The sequence below is a fragment of the Myripristis murdjan genome, chromosome 4 (genome assembly GCF_902150065.1).
Source record: "Myripristis murdjan chromosome 4, fMyrMur1.1, whole genome shotgun sequence".
NCBI classification, from domain to species: Eukaryota; Metazoa; Chordata; class Actinopteri; order Holocentriformes; family Holocentridae; genus Myripristis; species Myripristis murdjan.
In genome coordinates, this window is record NC_043983.1 from 14,335,131 (window position 1) to 14,356,817 (window position 21,687).

The following is a 21,687-nucleotide window of genomic DNA, read 5'->3' on the forward strand; positions in this document are numbered from 1 at the left end:
TGAACGTGTGCATTCACCTATCAGCCATTTCTCATGGATACCCCCCCCCTACAAACTCCCTCAGGATGAAAGAGGGAGGGTGGCCGGGGTGATTAGTGGTCTTACCAGGTCATTGGCCAGGTCTTTGAACCCTCTCACAGACAATACAATGAGCAGGGGGATGATGGTGATGTACCAGGGTATAGATGAGATGACAGGGACACACTGGAACCCGCACACAAGTATGGGCACACACAGGGCGCAGACAGAAAAGGACACAAGTGAACTGTAGTGTGAACTGTACACAAAAAATTATGATAAATTATGATAAATTAATTAGATCTAAAGCTACAAGCTGTAAATTTGTTGCATTTCTATTTTCTGTTTTATGTAATTCTACATCATGCTTTATTTTCATGTGCCAACATGCAATTTGTCATTGACTGACTTAAACTAACAAATCAGTAACTAGCCTTAAATATCCATGTGTTGACTTGGGTCATATTGATGTTGACTGATGTTAAAAAATAATTCGGCCTCCATGAGGACTCATTTTTAAAGAGTGCAGCCCACTATCTAATGTGACTCTAACACCCCTGAATTAAAGCAAAGTGGGTATTCCATCCTGCTCAAGCATAAATTTGTTTTTCCTCCACCAGAAGGCAAAGGGTATTCACATATTGTAAACATGGCTGCCACTGAGCCACTAAGGCACTAAAATGAGAGGAATTTTTGCCAATCCAAAGAAAGAGAGAGAGAGCCTCCATCTGACCTGCATCACCACCATGAGGAGGAAGTAAAAGTTGGCCGCACGCTGGAACTGTTCAAACAGCGTCAGAGGCAGGAAAGTCAGGGGGGAGTACTTATAACTGCGCACCATATTGTCCTGGCAACCCAAGAGCAGCAAGATGGAGAGGGACAAAACAACGAGAGAGAAAAAAATAAGTGAGAGAGAAGAAGAGAAATGGAGGGAGAGAAAGAGGAAGAGTGAGAGAAACACAAGGGAGACATGAGTGTCATATGTTACCCTGCACCAGCATACCAACAGGTGTTTGGTTACCATGGCCTTTGTACCACAACTCACTCACCGCATACCGTCCCCAGCAGAAACACAGAAAGGATTTCTTCTGTTTGTGTTTGTGGTAGTGGCGGCTGTTTGCTCTCACTTCCCATGTTAGGCCTGCCAGACACATGTTGGTTAGACACGGGCTGATTAGGCCTGCTTTCAGAAACCACACACACACTGGTCTGGTGTATCATTTTTCATCAGCCAGCAGAGCAGATGGATGGGTTGCCTCTCTACTAGGATGACTGTGTGCACGTGTGCTAACATGCAAATTTGTGCATGTACTGCACTCATGTTAACCATATCTCAAGGGGATTATTGTATCCCCCCCAATCCTCACTCAGAGCCTCAAGAAGGCAGAAGTGACTCTAAAAGCATCTGTCGAGGAAACCTGATCCACATACAGGCGTAATTTTCAATCTAGAGCAAAGATCACATGCATGCCACTAAATTTGACACTGAGAGCATGTGTTAATGGATATGAGCGCTAGAGCACGCTTCATTTCAAAACAAAAAATGGTGAGCTCTACTAGAAGCATCTGTGTAAAGACTGAGTGAGGTAAACACAGCCGTAGGCGGCAGGTGCAGAGAGAGAACAGAGAGTAAGGAAGGAAATGAAGATTTTAAAGAGACATACCAGATTCAACACTTTCCTTGGCCATGGTGCTGATGAGAGACTCAAAGACTCAGATTATGCTAGAAGACCCAGACAAGACAACAAAGGGTAAGGAGCTGTTTCTCTCCCCCACCCAAACACTTAAATCTTGTAACTCATTACACTGTTACCATGCTTACCCTGACAACACAACAGACAAGAGGTTATATCTAACATGCAAATTGCTGCCTTTGATCTAAAGTCACTCCCTGGACCAACATTTCTCGGCAAGCTGTCCCTCTGTTCTCAGTCAAATACCTGATTGCACAATCAAAAATCATAAGATAGTAATGGGTGCATTGAGGCAAATCTGGGTGTCAAAAACAAGATGCCGGGGCGTATATGTTTTCAATATGATGGCGCACTGACAAATGCACAAACTATTTCGGCTGTACCTCCACTTGGACGGTGTGTCTGGGTGAGCAACAGTGATGAGAAAGAAAAGATCTACCTGTCAGCAAACTTAGAAACCGGATAAACCTGGGAAGGCATCAAGCTCGTCAACCTTGGCAATGGATACGCTGAATAAATGAACTATTTCCCTGCAAAGAAAATGGATGAACATTGTAAACAGTGAATCTTCCATTCATTGTATGTTAAAAACGCATCTTAAGCAGCATCTACTACATCATCAATACAAAACACTTACCTGTGGTGACTGCCAGCAGTTTCCTTCAACACTGCATAACACCTGCAACCAGGTGACAAGCCTGGGCCAATCAATCAAAGCACCACTGACCGCAGCTACACATTAACATGGTAATGTTTTCCTAACCATTCCTCTGCTGCTTTTCATAACATGCACCTGGATCCTGGTGTTTTCCACCACCTCACTTGCCTCTTCTCTCTGGCCACGCCCTCCTGTCTCCCAGGTGGGAGCTCCAGTATCAACATGCTCCCCATGCACCTTACCTGACAGGAGAAGGTCATTAGAATATACACAGCTTCAACTCTCCTTGGATAGCTATTAAGTAGTTGTTTCCATTCTGCATAAAAGACAACAAAAAAAAGACATTTATTATTGTTGTGAATAGAAAAGTACATCAATGTAAATGCGATTCTCTCTTCTCAAGCTACCACAAACTGGGCCATAGAATCCAGAGAGACTTACTCAAGTTTTTATCTGACCTGATTAGTATCACCCAGTCGTAGTAAGTCTTTGTGCTAGTGTGGTAATATTGCCTTCACAATGCACCCTCCCGGACCAGTGGGAGAATTTCTAGAAAGGATGCAAATGCAGTAACACAGTGTGTCTTTGTGTTTGAACTGAGCACACACGGCCAATCTCCCAGATCAAGTTTTCATTTACTACCTTGTTTTTGTTCCTCACTTCACTGACAGACAATGGTCTTTTTACTTCCCTTTTTGTGGAAGAAATGTGCTAATTTTACAATATCATACATAAACATTACACATACTTAACATTATTGTCTCTGACACAGTATTTTTGTGGTCAACTTTACATGTTGAGAGTAAGACCCCTGTAATTCTAGGCCTTTTGACCAGGGTCAATTGTTTAAACTTGTGTGTCTTAATCATCAATGAATGTGTCTCCTGACCTTCAGCCAAGCCAGACACTGCGCTGTCACTTAGCAACCTTATCTGAACTAACCCTCTGTTTCTCCCCTCTCTTCTATACAAAAAGCCCTGCATAGTTTCACACTTTGGAGGACTGCAGCCCCTGCTCTGTGTCTCCCTCCGTGTGCATGAATAAATTATTTTGGTTGTCCTAAGAATGGACCGCTTTTCCTCAGTTCGCCTCACTCCACTCACTCATTCTAATGTCTTTACTTATTATAATCTTTGCGTAACTCTGTGTTGGCTGCGGAGGAGCTATGGGGCAGTTTGCGCCTGTAGGGTGATGACACCTGGAGAATAGACTCAGCCCTAGATGAGAGATTAGCCCCCACAGGAAATATTATTGTGAATCATTACTATCGTCATATTGTGACACGTAAGAAATGCCACCAAAGATCTATCCTACATACCACACTATATAACTAGGTTTGAATTGTTGTACTCTCTTGTTCATTTGATTAATTTAAAATTAATTTAAAAACAATCTAATTACAATCTAATTTTTTGCTGCTTAGCTACAGTTGCTGGGCTGATTTGACTCTGACTGTTCCCGTGTCCACGTCAAGGACTAAAGGTGTTCAGGCCTGCCTCGTCACTATCATCTTTTAATTTTGTTGAAACTTATTTGTATAATGATGTATAATATCTGTTTATAATGTGACATCCATTCGGTTTTTAGCCCTGACAGTTCTGGTATTTATTTATTCCATTTGATACATGTGGCTAAATCTGTCTGTCAGTTATTAGCTATTATATTATGTAATGGCAATGGTTGTTTGTTTTTTTTTCCTGAAAATTAGAATGGTTTTAGTCATATACATGTCTTCTTAGGTGCTGGGTTGATGAGAAATCTGCAAACAACGAAGCACAGAACCCACACACGATAACCACTGTGCCACTATGATTCATTTCTTTCTCTCTTTTTTTAAATTCTCAGATCCCTGCCCCAATTATTTGTTTCCAAAACCACAAAAGACAAAATAGTCAGCATATGGTTAGTCAGTCTACCATGAATTGTACTTCCAGTCTCATTTGTAGGGAAACAAAAAAACATGCAGCTTCAATTCAATCAACCCTGAATTTACATTGAAAGTGAGTACTTAAACTGACAACAGGGCTTCAGCCATCAATGTCAAAAAAGGAGTAGGTGTTTTAATATTGTGTAGAGGCATTAGTTAATAATTTAGATAAACACTTTCTTTATAATGTAAATGAGGGTGGTATTAAGGCTTCCAGTATTATTCTGACTCTATTCAAACAGGTCACCATTATGTCCTCTTTATGAATGCCACCTGGTGGAGGCAAGCACCCACTGCAATCTAATAATCAGACAAAGGTCAAAAAGGGTGAGTGTGTTTTTCAACAATGGTTACTCCTTACAAAAGGTGGCTCACTGAATTAACATGTTTACTCAGTGTCAGTTGAATGTTCACTTTTTGTGGTTTCATATCTCTTTGTCTTCTCTTTCTCCCAAATGTGAGCGACGGCGTCCCCACAAAGGCCCCATCAACACCTGAATCTGTGTGTATCTAAATCTGTGTGTGTGCATGTGTGTATGTGAGAGCGTGTGCATATCTCCTGCAATCTGTCCTATCTATTTTTACAGCTGGGCTGTGCAGCAGAGTGGTTAGGGTAATGTGTAGTAGGCACATGTGCTCCCAAGCCTCCACAAACAACGGCAGCCAGCAGCCCAGGCTTTTCCACCACAGTTTAACCGTTGCCCATCACGGCTGCCAACCTTCACAAGAATAACTTCTCGGATGAAGTGTCTCTTTGAGCTTGTGTGTTTACTTGCACATGAAGGATTGTTATCTGTAATGCAAATGATACTGTGAATATAAAGAAATGACATGTTTTGTAAAATCTGGATACTGCATGCAGAATATGCTAGCCTTAGCAAGACAGGTTCAGGGCAGTTCCTCAAGTGCAAAGTAAATTGTCCTGGGCCTGAATCCATGGCTTGTACTGGACAGACCATCTACAAATAAGCAAAAAGTTCAAAATCATTACATTTTACCTAAAGGGTGCCAACACAGAGGATAGTGGGAGTAATATCATGCGATTAACTTAAAATGCATGATAAAAGTGTACTTTTGACTAAAATGTTGCACATGACTTCAAATTCATATACAAGTAAGGTCTCAGGCTGTGCATATTGTGTTGGGTAAAAAGGGAAACTGATCTGTACAGATAACACATGCACAGCTACTGCTCATGTGTCACTGGCTATCATAACAATAATAATAATAGGTAATTCTTAACTTTATTTATACAGCGCCTCTCCAAAAACAATATTGACAAGGTGCGTTACAGGATAAAACAACAAAAGAACGGAGGCATGAAAGTGTTGATCTAGTCAGAGGAGTAATTAAATGAAACCACATGGCTGAAATGATACTGTGATGATGACTAATACAATGATACTGAGAAGCCCCGCATACTGTAACTTCACAACTCACGACTCCACACACCATTGTGGACTCGTGTCAAACCTCCTTTTGCTCATATTTTACTTTTCTACTCTTTTTAAAATAATTATTGGAACCGGCTTATCATGACCAAAGTCAGCACTAGCATTTGAAACATGTATTTCCTGTTTGACATTTACTAAGAATTGCATACTTTACATAGCTTAAGTGGCCCATGACAAAAACACCGAGGTGATCATGAGAAATTTAAGTTCCTCATTTCTAGCTCTATATAACCAAAATGTGAATGTGAACAAACTGCTAGACAGAATCAAAAGCAGACATGCTTGAAAACCACAATGCCCACCCCATAATCCAAGACACTATGCGAGAGAAACGCATGGTAACAGATTCTAATTTGTGTAGAGGGTGACAATGAGGAACTGTCTGTAGTTTATCTGACGGCCATTCTCTTCAAAGTCCTGCAGAGAAAAAGAAGGACATCACCAGAAAAAAAAGCCATCCAGTTTTCAAAGATTTAAATATCTATGAATCTAAGACGTAAGAATTGCAGGACTATGAAATTATGTGCAAAAATCTTAGACCGACAATTGAAAGACACAACTTGCTAGAACCATACTGATTGTTTCGTTTTCCCCCTGCTTTCTTTCTGCGGAGGCATTTTATTTGGGGAGATGCCCAAAACTTTGTTGAGCTGCAATGGATAGTTTAAAGTACATCAGTATCTTTTAGTCATCATTTTTATTTCCACTTTCACCAGAATCATTTCCTACATTCCATATATGTTTGAGTAAAATCTCACTACAGAGATTGGGGCGTTCAATGTAGAAGTACTTTCTGCCTTTAGAAAACTATATACCAACTTGCCACAACATTGAACACAGATCAAATGTTTATAGCTGAGCATGTTGTTCCTCATCTTCTATCTCACAGGATCTCCCTCAAGCAAGACCACCTTCCCCACTCCAACCATTTATCTCTATAAATATGAGCATGTGAGAGAGGCCCGTACTGCATGAGGAGGCTACTCGATTTCCCAGGGGCCTACATTACTACTGTTGGTTTAGAAATGACTAAATGACACTGTACAAAAGTCACTCTGCAGCTGACTGAGGGGAGGTGATACTCTGTGTGCTTTCTGAGAGCTCCACTTCCTGTGAAAAGTGGTTAACAGCTAAGCTCTGAGTTTAGGAGCAGGAATCAGGCCTGCAGACTTCAACATCAAACAAATACCAGACCCAATAACACAGGTTTAATGTGACAATGAGACAGATATATGAGAATCAGAGCTTAAAGCTCAGTCGAAGCTTAAAGCTCAGCAGCACTATTTCCATTGAACTCTCATCTTTGAACGCACACAGGAAAGCGTCTCACCCATTAAAAACTAGATCATGGTGGGCTGGGGTGTATCTGTATGTATGTGTGTGTGTGTGTGTGTGTTTGTGTGTGGTGGGGGTGGGGTGGGGGTGTATGCGGGGTGGTCTGACATAACAACATCAAAGTTTAAAGAAACAAACTGTTGACAAAACACCCAACTGTGAGTCACTTCAAGGCATGCTATTGTTTTGTGAATTGTGTGGGTGCAGAGAAAGTGTGAAGCTAATGGTAAAACTGCGATTAACAGAGTTTAGGTGAGACTGTATGATCTTGTGGACAGCAGATCCACAGGACAGTCCCTCTATGCTCCATTTTCCCTCACTCTAACTGTGTTGCAGTGACATCTGACACAGTTTTCTGGCAAGAAATAAGTCTACTGGGACACACAACTGACCGCATATTTGCTGGAGAGAGTGGATTGCACAAGTCTTAGAAATTAACCCGCTGCTAAAGGAAAACAATAACGAGTCATCTCATATTTACAGGTACCATTCTCTGTATAACAACTCATTGTCTGCATTGCAATTCAAACAATGAAAACGAGTGGTTTCGATGCTGCAAAAACCTGCTAGGTTTTATGTAATAACTGTTGACTGAAAAAAACGTCTGTTTTCTGCATTATGCCTCACAGGCAACTCATTCAAATACTACAGAATAATACTACAACAGCTCTGTGAAGTCTGTCCTGGTTCCCAGCATGATGAGAAGCCTACAACGACAAAGAAGAGGATGTCAAGTGTGTTTGAATATGCATCAAATACAAGGTAAGTGGGACGAAAGGCAACATCACAGTCCGCAAGGTGGTCGTCAGACAATCATCTATGTGAAGCAAATCTTGTTGATATTTATAGTGCAAAACTGGTCAGTCACTGATATCAATTATTTGATCCCTACAGCCCACTAAATGATACAGAAGACTGTTTAAGTTTGAATCAGTATTTTTTTGATAAAAGTGTTGTTATGAGCTTTGTAAGTTTTATGCTACATGTGTTGAGGAGACACTCAATAAACAATTCTGTCTACATACCTACCTATCTATCTATCTATCTATCAATAAATCTAGTAAAAGCAATGGTCTTAGAGTAACATGCTGCCAGCATGTGGTGCTTTGTCATACAATAACAAAGTGGCCATGGTAACAATCATGTGGGCCCATCATCATGCATCACAGTGTCTCCTGATCATGCTGACTTCCACAACGGCAATGAGTGGGAGCAGTGAGAAGGAGCAGTTTCACCAATTAGTCACTCCAACTATAACTGATGCAATTACCTGTAACATTTATCAGCGTTTTAGTCTGTTCTTGTGTGTGTGTGTGTGTGTGTGTGTGTGTGTGCTTATTTCACTGTCATCATAAGCATCAAACTGTTTCAAAAAAAACAATCGAATCTGAGATTGAAGTTTTATCAGTTATTTGGCAATCTGGGGGTTTATTATTTAGTCAGAGTTATGATCTGACTGTTAGAGTGCGGTGGGGTGTGACTTCTGTGGTTTTAGGCTACATGAGTCAGAAAAGATAGTTTTCTGTAAACACAGAACCCCCAGCCATAACAGTACAATCCCTCTCCTGCCTTGGGCAGCCCCCTCACTCACTGCACAAACCACCATAATGACTCTTCATCACAACCTGTGCATCTAAGACTACAGTTTATGTTCACAAAAGTCTGTTTGTGCCAGCCGTTGTAACAGGTTCCATCATAAAAAAACAAAAAACAAAAACTGAACTCATGTTATTTCTCCAAGTGATTCAGAGTCAGAATCAGTTTGCACATACAATAGGAATATGTCTGGGCAGTGCACCCTGGTAGGTTATACTAAACATGAAGCAACTGAACATCTTTTTTTTTTTTTTTTTTAAAGTAGTACAATGAAAACATTAACATAGAAAATGGGGAATAAGTATCTTTTTGTGGTGTGTAAAATATGTACAGAAGTATTGATAAGTAATATATTCGGTGGTGACCACTGAGCCAATGACATTAAGGGAGGACACAGAGGCTAGAAGGGCCATAAACTCAAAAATATCTGCACCGTCTCCAAGTTGTTGAGGCTGCACCAGGAGTGCAAGCTGGATAAATCTGAAAACGCATCTTTGTTGTGTGTTTTGGCCACTAAGCCAGCATTTTTCAACCACAACAACAGATCTTTTCAAAGACAAAGACATTCTCTGAAGTGTCTCTCCAAAGTTTTGAAAATACTGATGTAAGACAGACAGACAGACAGACAGACAGATAGATAGATAGATCTCTATCTATCTGTCAGTCTCATATTGAACTTGTGCAGACCATGCAAATAGACCTGTTCATGTCCAGTAGGGTGCTTTAAGCATGTTGGGGCATTCAATGTAGACACCAGACTTGAAGAAAGAGAGAAAGGTTTAATTATAATGTGCAGACTAGTACAAAACAGGCATCCTCCTCTTTACTTTCCCTAACCTTAACCTCAGTGGTGTGACCGTGTCTTGCACTGATGTGGGTGTGTTTGCACCGGCTTAGTCTGTGGGGGCGTGATTTGTGCTACTCTGCAGATTGCAGATAGACCTACTTGGACTTTTGGAAAACATTTTGAATACATTAGTGTGGTATATTGTCGATAGTACACCAAAACGGTGTCTTCAGATTTATCTGGCTTAGTGTGGGCAAGGCCTTTGGCTTGTCACTGTCATGAATGAGTCTGAGCAGTGTCGTCTGTCAACTAGAGGAGTTTTACAGAGAGGTCCTTTGAGGGGCGGCGCTGGTGGGTCTGGGTCTTCATGTTCCATGGAGTTCTGCAAGCATGCACGTTTTCATTCCAACCAAAGACTACTGAATGATTTTGCACACCTTCGACCAGAGAGAAGGTGCTAATCAGTGGTGGAGTGCATACAGCCCTCCATGGCTCATAACTGACCATTCCTGGTGCTAGGAGAGTAGAGAAAGAGAAAACACCCAGTCCTGTGGTATGCTTTTCAGGAAGTGGTGCAGTGACAGATGCAATCAGGCACACTCTGCTGGGAAAGCTTGGCATGTAGGAACTTGGGTACAATGGTGTTTAACAGTATCCCGGCACAGGTTCCCGGGCTGTCAAGGTGTTGAAGGATGAAGGGTAGACCCGTGCTGACAGTGTTGTCTACTGACCTGTTAGACATGTAGACAAACAGCAGGTGGTCCAGCAGGGGGGCTGTGATGTCCTTCCCACACTAGTCTTTCAAAGGTCTACATACGCACATCAGCTGGGTTGGCTTTAGGCCTGTGGTCGTCTGGCTTTTTGGGAACAGTGCAGAAGTCCGACAAATGCCTGAACACATCTATGAAAAGCCGATTAGTAGGTGATTAACAGACAGCTTCAGAGAGGAAGAAGACACAACACCTGCACCAACTACCATCCTGGTTTTCTCTCTCTTGAGTGCTGTTTAGAGAGCCACAGCAGTGGAAGCTGTCATTCTGCATCATTTTGTACACTACATATTGCAATCTCAAGAATATGGTGTTTAGCTCCAAATTCCTGTGGAAAGTCTGTAGGGGATTTTATAAAAATGCCAAAAATACGGGCGTGCTGAACAGATATACATGAGAGAAATTGGTTGAAGACAGATGTTGAAATGCATCCACCAGCATCACCTTTTAGAGATATGACGTTTTCCTGTTACATTAAAGGAAAAGGCTGCCTCATACACATGAAATCAATTTTTGAAGCACATTCATGTGGACTTGATTTTAGATCCACTTTTTAAACTTCTCCTCTATTTTATGTATGCTATTTATTTTTTTTTAACTTTTGAACATGTCTCCTATTTAAATATCCTCCACATATATTTTCATACTCTGGTTTTCATGCCTCACTGCTGCACCTTGTAAACTCTGCTTTTGGATGAGTGCCATATAGATAATTGTTTGCACAGCATTTATGCGATGGTTATTTCGACAGGCATGAGCATATCGTTGTGCACCGCTGAGCTTTGCATGATCGATGTGCAAAAAAAAAAAAAAAAAGAAAAGAAAAGAAAAGAAAAAAAAAGTAGGGCAGTTGATCCAAACAACTCATTTCAGCATCACCTGTTGGTTTGGTCTTGACCACATTCTTGCCTTGGACTTCCGCCTCCCAAGTGTAACTTACTGATCGCTTTCCACTCGATTACGAAGAAAACAGCACACTGTGCAATTGGCTCTTCGCAAATTGTGTGTGTGTTTGAAGGCAAAATGCGCCGCCCTGAGCGCTACTCTGCCCTGCAGCGCTCATCGTGACAGCCAGGTAGGCGCACCGAGGTCTAGACAAACAGGTAGGTATTCTGCAGGTCTGTCCGGCACACAGACTCCACAAACACACTTACTAACTATCCACATGCTAGACTGTTGTACTTTGTGTGATGCTGTTTATGTTGCAAAAGTCCAGCTGATTTTTCTCAGACGCGATGCTGTCTCATTGTCATTCATGTCAGTTTGAATTTATTTCAAAGACAGTAATACTGTTCAACTATCAGTTGTCTTTCTGGGAAGTTTATGACACACAAAAAAGTTTAGTGATTTAAATCAATGATGATGATGATGATGAAAACAATGACAGGACTATTGGTTTTCAAGTAGGTCTTTAAATTAATCTAAAAAAAAAAAAAAAAAAAAAGATAGGACCACTGAAAATATTCTTTTGAAAGTTAAGGTCACCACTTTATGATGCAACAGAACTTTCTTTTTGCTTTTTACAGGACCAAAAGAACCATTTTTAAAGTTAGTCTATACTTTGGCTAATTATAGTGGAATATTTATAAAAGTATACATGGATAGTATTGAGAAATAGACACAAAATCACTCCCAAGTTTAAGCTCTCCCCTCCTACTAAATTTCGGTATTACTTTCTAAAAAATAATTTCATCACACACAGCTCAGAAACAGCTAGTAGCCAGGTTGCGTTGTCATTGGTCATATGTATAGGATGATATATCTGGTTAGTTTTCTGTTTCAAAACTAATTTTACAGAAGTTTACATATCAAGTATTACTACATTTATTGAAAAAAATTAATTTTTGTTGATAATGCTATGCATGATACAAAGCATCACTTTTAATTCAGATCATATCAGAGAATGAATGTGTGATTGACACAAGTGCTCCTGAGTTTTATTTCTGTTTATCTGATACCCCCCTCAAAAAAAAAAAACACCTTTTGAGCCTTTATCCTTGCCTACCTCCTCATTCCAGTGGCATGTCTGGCCTAGGAAGTAAGGAGATTGCTCCAGATCCTAGACTGCTCTTGCCGGTGGCACAGTCCCCTTTGCTCACTCAGCGTCTGCTTCGTTTACGGGCTTACCGCAGCCATTTGCCCGTCACGCGGCGCAAGAGGGAGATGACCCCCACTGACAAGAAAGATGCCATATACTGGGATAAGCGTCGCAAGAACAATGATGCAGCCAAGCGCTCCAGGGAGAAGAAGAGACTGAGTGACCTGATGATGGAAGGTCAGCTGCTGGCTTTGAGTGAGGAGAATGCACAGCTGAGGGCCGAGGTGCTCAGCCTGCAGTATCACATGGGACTTGGCAGAGGGATCAGAAAAGCTGCTGCTGATTCTACACCCTCCCCTTCTGCTGTAGCTTCCATGCTGTCCTTTCCCCATAACCCAGCTCATCTACAGCACCCCTCCACTGCCCTTTTCCGTGCTGGACTCTGGAGCAGCAGCACAAGCAACTCAGCCTCGGTCCTGGGAGTCAGGCCACACGAAGCCGTGAACCAGCCTGTAGAATCCACGGTGTCCTCTCTCGCCTCAGGTAGAGCTGTTGGTGGGAGTTTTGATCCACACAGTCCTCGGAGTAGCTCTGCCTCAGGGCATTATGGCTCCCAGCAAGGCATCTTTAATTTCCCCTCCGTGTCTGTCTGCTCTCCCCTGGCAGCCTCAGAGAATGGAGGGTCAGTCGTGGAGGAGACGGATACTCACCAACAGGTCTCCTCCACCAGTGATACTCCAAATGCCACCAGTGTGTCCTCCCACTCCACCTCTTCCATCCAAGCATTTCTGCCAACACCAGACTCACTCCACTCTTCCTCCACCCTCTCCCCCACTTCCCACCCACCTCAGAATTGGTTGATTCCCCATATGAGTCACTCGGCAGTGTGTAGCAATCTTTTGCTGCCTTGGCGGTCTCCATGTTTGACCCCTCCGGCCCTCTACCCCACGCTGCCTCTCTACATGCCCATTGAAGAGAGACAACTCCATGGTCTCGGTCTGGAGACAGACAACCACAGAGGCTTCAGAAGCGGCTTTAACAGTGTGCCAGCTGAGCTGGCTCAACTCAAGATGCACATCAATCCTGACAGACGCTAATAAGGGAGTTTGATAAGTCACTGTGAATTATCAACACAAAAGTATACGTTATTTTGAAATGTGACAGCATGCTGTAGAGCCGTCCTTGAAAAATATAGAATTGTCAGTTTTTATGTTGGTCTTGATTAGTTTGGAGAACTAAATACAAAAATATTAAGATAATTTATCTCTTTAAATTGATAATATGAAACTGAACTACTTAAAGAAACTTAAGCCCTATCCTTCTTATGCAAAAGGCTTAAGTTGTTCCATGTTATTTAGCCAGTGAGACTATTTTGTGAGTTACAAAAAAAATCTAGAAAATATTACACAGACACAAGCACATGCACACGCACACACACACACATTTATACAGAACAAATACAGATACAATAGATCACCAAAATGTAGATGTGGATACAAAAACACAAAAAATATCTCACTAAACAATAAATCAAACAGTCAATATGTAGAAAACACATATAATGCGTTCTAGAAGGAGCAGAATGAAGCAAAAAGCTTATCTGATCCTGCTTCTTACAATATCTTACAATATCTTATAATACAATACCTTACAATATCAAATAACTCCATATAAAAAAAAAACTCCCAGCAAATATATATAATGCAGTTGTTAGAGACAAATGGATTTTAAGTAAATTGTGCATTTTGTATTTGTGAATTAAAATTTCTAACTGAAAGAATGCAAAGATTGCAAGACAGGCTTTTGTACATGCAGCTGTGCACGCACGCACGCACACACACACACACACACACACACACACACACACACACAGACAGACAGACAGACAGACAGACAGACAGACACACACACACACACACACACACACACACACACACATATTTAATGTATTTCTGCGGTTGCCTATTCAGCAGTGCGCTTAGGCACAAATCAAACTTAAGTTTATTATGAGGGAGAAAATATACTGAGGAAACTTTCAATGCATTTCTGCCGTTTTTCCCCTTTTTTTCTGCGGTGTAAAGAGCCAACGAAACTGCAAACTTGTTCACTTGGTATTCCCCTCATCCCCACTGCGTGATTTCCCGCACCTGAGTCGACCAAGATTTCCACTGGATGGAAAAATGACCGTTGAGACGCCAGTTTGCAGGCCAGAATTATTACAAAATCTTGCCATTGCATTTCTTTTTTCTTTTCTTTTTTCATTTTTTTCATTTTTTTTTCTTTCTTTTTTTTTGCACTGCTCATGGTGCTCCATCCAGTCGTTTCCATATTTGGTTGCAGTAGTTTGTTGGTCCTTGTGACATACTGGTAATTTTAGGGTATTTTCTTCATTTTTTAAAGGGCGCAAGGGCTGTGCTGGCTGCTGCAGCTGCTGTGTGCTGCGAGCTGCGTACGGCAGCGCGGATGAACAGGCAGTCAAACGAGCCTGTAGTCTGGCACCCAATAAGATAGAAAGTAGCCTTACATTTAAAATGAGTAATTATAAGGGCTTAAACAAATGTCAGTAGAGTTCTGACAATGTCAAATGACCTTTGTAATTTGCATAAACTTTTTTTTTCCAAGCTCATTTAGCCTGTCAATCATAAATGGCAGGGTGCGGTCCTTCTTTGCCCATAGCTCAATGAGTGGGTTTATGTTTGCTAAATGTCATTTCCTTGCGCGGTTAAACCATTAAAACGTTCATTTTTCCAACATAAACCGCATTTAAGGGGTAGAAAAACCATAATCGCAGGCTTTGTCCTATTTATTACAGTTCGCATTGGCTACATAACTAACGTTTTTTTTTTTTTTTTTTTTTTCTTAAGAATCTAAAGTCTGGACTTTTCAAGTTAACTGGTTTGGCACCAAATTTTATTGCTTCGTGTTTGCACAGTTTCAGCAAAGCCTGCTGAGAGAAACTTTCTGGTTTCAATGTTTATAACATGAGTGCGGCTGAAAAACCTCAGAAAGCTTATGCTCTACTTCTCACGGGAATTATATGCAGAATTTGTTGCTGGATTTACACAGGAGATGTTCAGAACCCTCGTTCAATGAAAAGTCATATATTACGTGTTGTTTATCTGTCATGATCTTGCTACTGTTGAGGTTTTTCGAGCGACAGCTCAATGGTGGCAAACGTGTCACTAAAGTCAGCCAGCAGGGGGCACTACAACACAACTTTGATGGACTGGCCACAGTCAAGCTGTTCAGCTGAGGGTGGATGCACGGCTCCAATTGTTGCTTCATAAAATCAGCCTTCTCTGTATGTTTTTCTAGTTGTGTAATTCAGGGCAGTTAGGAGAAACGTGGTATTTGAAAATTGCATTTCTTATGTCATAAAAAATAAAATTGTGCGCTGTTATGAATTAAACATCGTATTTATGTGTTGTTTTTTGCATCCTTACTGCATACATGTGCTGCTATTTTCATTATATTTCTTTTACCAGAAAATCGACATGACATTAATATGGCAATGACATTAAACCTTTATTTTTACGTTTAGTGACTATCCACAGAATCAGACAGAAGAACCACAGACACATTGCTTATTGTTTTGCCTATTTCAGAGTGTTACAACAGAATCCATGGAAATCATCCCATGGCTCCTCTTTATTTGAAAACCAGCATAATTTTGAGAAATACTTCTTCTAATAGTTGGGCATGTGTCCTAGAGATTCAGTCCCTCATTTCACCAGACTTGGGTAAAACAGTATCAATAGAGTCAGCCTAATTTGCTGCCAGACAGCAGCACATGGGCCAATACTAAGCGCTTTGTGTTACACACAATAATATGTACATTACATCTCAACAATCTCAGGAAAGTATTTCAAAGTGTACCTATTATACTTTGGTGTGACAGATGAGGTTTAAAGGTAATCTCATATGGATTTTGTCATAATTTTGTCTGCATGGATGATATGATGCATATTTACATTCTAGTGGGAGAGCCCATCACCCTTGCCTTAATCCACTGGTGCTTTCAGTCCTAATATTAGAGCATATACTGAAAGTAGACTATTTCTCAGTCCATGTACTTCCTTAGGGCAGGTACTACTCACTGTTCTTGCCACTAACTGTACACAAACATGCTCATAAAACAGAGGTAGCACATGAGTTTCCAAGTAGTTACATAGTACAGCACTATAAAGTATAGTATAGTAGTGATTTAGTTAATAGCTGCCAGTGTCTGTACATAGAAAGGATGCTGGACTGATATTTTCACTCATCATAAAAAATCAGTTATGTAAACTATAATCACAAAGCCGAGTGCAAGGAACAAGAAACCTTACAGACAGTTGTGTTGAATGTGTGTATACAGCAAGGCAGAGAAGACAAAAGAAATTAAATGTGGAAACAATATCCTCTCAACTTAGAGAGACATCTACATACAGAAGTCATGGGCACTTGGCCATTTCTCTGAATCTGAGGGGGAATGAGGTGCAGTGCAGATGAAACAATACACACATGCAATAAGATACTACACAATGCATCATGACCCAGCTACAGCGCAAAGACCCCCAATGCAAAACAAACACCCAATGCAGACAATCATGTGGGCAGGCCACCACCACCACATCAGCATCAAGCAGGTCAGAGAGAGACACTTTGTGCATTGCAAGACCTCACAACACAGGTGATACACACAAGGGGCACAGACAGAGGGAGGGAGAGGCAGGGACACCTAACCAACACTATGAGAGGAGACGGTAGGACTGAAAGCAGCAGAATATTATGAGCCTCCCTTTCCCTTTCCTTGTAAGTGCATCGATCGTGTGATATAATCTCAAAGGACAGTACAGTGCCTCTGAGTTGTAGTGCGCTCTCTGAGACATCTATGTGAATGAGGTCGCTGACACCTCAGTAGCATTTGCAGTGGACTTACTGCACGCAGCAGCTGAAGGTAAGGCCCTATGCTTATGTTCACAGCAAAAGTGGTTTAGTCAAGATCAGTAATAGGAACTGGTGGAGAAAATGTAGGTTATAATGGGTGAAGAAAAGCTGGTATTATTAAACAATACCATGTCAAAGTGAAGTGCGACAAAGTGTATGCTGGTGTTGATGACATTTTATCAGACCTAATTTTTGGAATAATCATTTTTGATATGTTGGCCAATGGTGAAACAATATGAGTGATAAATTATGAGGATTGTGTGGTATAAGCAATGTTTCTTTGGTAAAGGCCTCCTTGCAGTTAACATTAAATGGGATTTTTTACTATGTTACCAATGTATACTCAGTCATTTGTGGGTTCTACTCATCATTTACATATGACTATTTAAAATTAGACATACGGTTTCAAATTGCTGTAGTTCTGCTACGAGAACTTATATCAATTCGAAAGTAAATCATCCACACATACAGATATTATTCAGCATGAAGGTTTTTGTCATTTAAATGTTTCAAAGGGAAACACATTTTTTGGAACTCATATTTGTTCATTTCTATACATTTCAGTGATTTTATTGTGTCTGAGATTCAGATCTGCAGTGAATGCAGTATGAGGAATTGTGTGTTTCTTTGTTTGCCAAGTAGCCTCCTAGCTGCAGATGCTACAAAGCGTGACAAAAAATTAACCTTTAAGTTTAAGAATTCAGATCAGTTTTTAAACTGTCATGGACAAGAGCCAGTCCTTGTTCTATAATCTGAAAAATCGTTTCGTTTCATATCGTCTTACCCTTTTTAACTGAACTGCACTTTACACAAGGCTGTATTGTAAAGTAGTGCCCTCTGAACAGCCATTAAGTGTTCAAACAATAACTTGAAACAAATAGGGATTCGAGTAATAAGCATTTATAGACTAAATTCTACCAGAGAACATTTTAATAAAGACCCTACAACAGCTTTAAAGCACAAAAAGTGGAGGGTAAGACAGACATGAGTGGGATTTTGTGTATAATCTATATCATCAACCTTCTTGAACTGAACGACAGCAGCGGCAAAAATACTGTAAGTCCAACATTTGATGTTATGCTGTTGAAAGTTCGAGTGACTGGTAAGAGGATCGTATTTTTCAAGCGAAATCTCTTTTAACAATCACTTTCTGGCCAGAAAATGTGATGTCAAGTGCTTTCGATACATTACAAATGGACGTTCGGTTGTAATTTGTCAAACAGTGGAATATGAATTAATTTATGGATGTCCACTTACCAAGCTTTCAAAGAAAGTATCAATTTTACCTTAAGGCATTATGTATCTATAAACATTATACAGTTCCAGGGAGTTTCTTTAATCTAATTTAACTATGCAAATAAAAGGGGGAAATTACACAGTCAAAGAGCATATCTATTTCTGCATTAGCAAAAAAAAAAAAAAAAAAACTGCCAGAGGAAAGGGAAGATAATGTCTTTTATTTGTTGACATACCTACCTAACATTTTTCAAGAACCAGTAAATATTTTAATTATAGTCTAATTTACAGATTCTATAATTATGCAGGCCTTGCACACACTGTTAATCTTAAGAAATTTGAGTGCAATATTTTTATGGAGCGCTCAGTTAATAAAGCCTGAACCTGAAGGAATTTGTACGTTAACAGACAAGACAAATCAAGCCAAGCGGTGTGGCAAGTTGTCTATTCCCCAGGTGCTCAAGAGGCTATCCATTCACCTATTTCCACAAAGGCAGTTTATGAGAGGCATAAACATATATACAGTACACTGAGGTGAAAAGCCACAGAAGAAGGACTAACCAACTTTACTTCCCATAATGATGAGAAAGATTCTACAATGACTGCCGTGGAGCGCAGCAAAATAACAACAGATGTTTAAGTATGAGAAAACGGATTGGTGCCAAAACAGGAGGTTTGAGAGTTCCTTACTAAAAAGCAGGTTGGCTATAATTAGTCTGTCAATAAGAAACAGGTGCAAATGTGCACGACAGTAGTGAGCACGGTCGGTCTCGGGAGAGATTTCATTCAGGAACCTCCTCTTTTTTCTTTTCTTTTTTTTTTTTTCAATTTTTGTCTTTCTCTGTTCACTCCCTGTCTCATTGTACTTCTCTCTTCCTGCACAAACGTGTACCCACATACGCACACAGTCGCACACACAGCCACACACACATACACACAAACCTTACAGTGCTGTTGGGCAAAGGCGTGAATATTTTTAAGCACTGGATATGTACTGTCACTACCACACAAACAGCGCCTGTTCTCGTTGTTTCTCACTCAACCTTTTATTTTGCTGCTCCCAGCTCATTCTGACAGGTACATCAAAGCTATTATAAACTATAAGCTGAGCAAATATGCTAAGAGTTCATATGATGTGGATGGACAAAGAAATGGAGATCGTTCAATGTAAAGATACATTTAGTACTGTAACCCAAATTTATATCATTATGAATCCATTTGTGGATACCACTGTCATGTGCAAACTGAATAAATTATAATGCATTAACATTTTGCAAAAGAACAATACTGCAATCTACTTTATGACAACAGATTTGACAGAATAGTTCACAAACTGCTTCAGTCTATGCATTTATAAAAACAAAAGGCTACAAGTAAACAGGGTGGTGAATGTTCATTTATGAGGTAATATCTTATGAAGAAGTTAGGCCTATGCCTTGTGCTCAGAGTATGCTGCAAGTGGTTCATGTGTGAAATCCTGAGTGACAATTTATTTTGCAGCTTCTCTACAAAGTATCAAATGCAACTGCCAATATAAAGAATGACGTGTGATGTTTGAGTGTTTGAGGTGTGAGGAAAGCAGAGTTGTGTCAGGGCATGACTTTGAGCTGTGTGTGTGTGTGTGTGTGTGTGTGTGTGTGTGTGCAGAAAGAGTGGGTAGGTGGGTGTGAATGGATGAGTATGTGTAAGTGTGTGAGTGTGTGTCTGTAGGCCTACTTGTTACATATAGGGGTCTAGCTGTCTTAAAGCTGTGGTTTCAACACAGCTTTCTTCCTTCTTGCACAAGTTCCCATCAAACCACCCACCAACTCACCCCTGTGAGTTTAATAAATGGTACCAGAATTTTTCTGGTAAAGTTTAGCTAACATAAGATTCAATTATGTTCCAAAAGTGGTGATATGGGCAAACTCTTTCTCCCTTGCCAACTCTCTTTTTAATGCATATGAACAAGTTGGTGAGCAATAGATGAAAGAGAGCAATAGATGAAAGAGAAGAGGAGGAAACATGATTTGGTGGCGGTGGGGGGGTAGGAGGGGTGGGGGGGCATTTTGTACAGGCTTACGTGACCAAGTCTATCAAGAGAGGGAGAAAGAAAGAAATCCAGAAACAAGCCTCCCTGTACTTTTTAAATCTCAATCAGCCTGTCCATATAATGATCACCAGGTACAATGCATATTCTGTCACTCAAAACATCACTCAACTTCCTACTCACAGAAAACAAAATACAGATACACATAAATATACACATACACATAATACACATAAATATTTCATTCTTGTTTAACAAGCGTTTTTCATTTACGTTGAGACTTCTTTAACTGAGTTCAACTTTATATTTGTGAAAAAGGGAAGTGGCAGAAGTTTCTTTATGATATTTACAAAGAGGCTGAATGAGTACGATCAGCACATTCCCACACAGACTCATCTGCTATGTTAGGTTAGGTTTGTGTACTCTCCAAAGTGAGCCATTTGAAAAGCAGATGATCACATTAAAAAAAAAAAAAAAAAAAAAAAAAAAAGTCTACCTACTTTTTTAAAGTTTTTTTGCTTATCATGTGTTTCCAAGCCCACCTACTTACTATGTAGACATGTAGGTTGTGCGGTTGGGTTCTGCACGGGGCTTGCAGAGGCTTGAGGTACCTAGGTGTGACAAAGTGGGTTGTACCATCACACATGGCGGTGGTAGATGTGAGCACCCTGATGAACAAATAAATGGGTTGGTTCCTGGCAGGAGACCTGTTTGAAGTATATTCAAACACATAAGTGGGTATATTTTACTGAAGTACAAGGCACTAATCAAGGTAAATAGAATAAACATTCCCAGAAAGTTCAGGTCACTAACTGCAATCTCATCTTAATCCAAACAGATTTAATGATGAGGTTCAACAGCGACTTAATTGCTGTAGTTGTTGCCCATTTTATATAAAGTATCAGCTGTTGTGTGTGGAAAGCAACTAGCTCTTAATATTTTTCTCCTACAGGTGAAAGCTGATAATTCAGACATCTGAGGGTGCTTTCAGACATGTGAAAGAAATTCTCAGGGACTGCCTCACAGGTTCGGGTCATCACAGCAAGTGACAAATACTACAGCCCTTTCAGTGAAGAGAAACTAAGATAAGGTGAGAAACAAAACAGATTAAAGGTTACAATCAAAAAAGGCAACAGCACTTGCATCACTTAACCGCCAGAGCATAAAAATAACTGTATTCTCCTCTTTTAATGTTGACTTAAGGTCTCTGTTAGTT

At 40.4% G+C, this 21,687-nt stretch overlaps 1 protein-coding gene across 4 annotated transcripts in view; it reads right to left on the reverse strand.

Moving 5' to 3' along the window:
- The window catches only part of atp8b3 (ATPase phospholipid transporting 8B3), a 38,857-nt gene that overhangs the window by 12,809 nt on the left and 4,361 nt on the right, over positions 1 to 21,687 (reverse strand). Inside the window, exons 2-9 of one of the 4 annotated variants that reach the window (XM_030050545.1) lie at positions 10,201 to 10,370; positions 2,506 to 2,612; positions 2,350 to 2,391; positions 2,152 to 2,242; positions 1,683 to 1,741; positions 1,068 to 1,159; positions 752 to 865; positions 106 to 204 (exon numbers count right to left, since the gene is read on the reverse strand). In XM_030050545.1, coding sequence (XP_029906405.1) covers positions 106 to 204; positions 752 to 865; positions 1,068 to 1,159; positions 1,683 to 1,707 — 330 coding nt within the window. In that variant the 5' untranslated portion in view covers positions 1,708 to 1,741; positions 2,152 to 2,242; positions 2,350 to 2,391; positions 2,506 to 2,612; positions 10,201 to 10,370. Of the gene's footprint in view, positions 1 to 105; positions 278 to 751; positions 866 to 1,067; positions 1,160 to 1,682; positions 1,742 to 2,151; positions 2,243 to 2,349; positions 2,392 to 2,505; positions 2,613 to 10,200; positions 10,371 to 21,687 lie in introns of those variants that run through there. The other 3 variants (XM_030050546.1, XM_030050548.1, XM_030050547.1) reach the window with 3 other exon arrangements.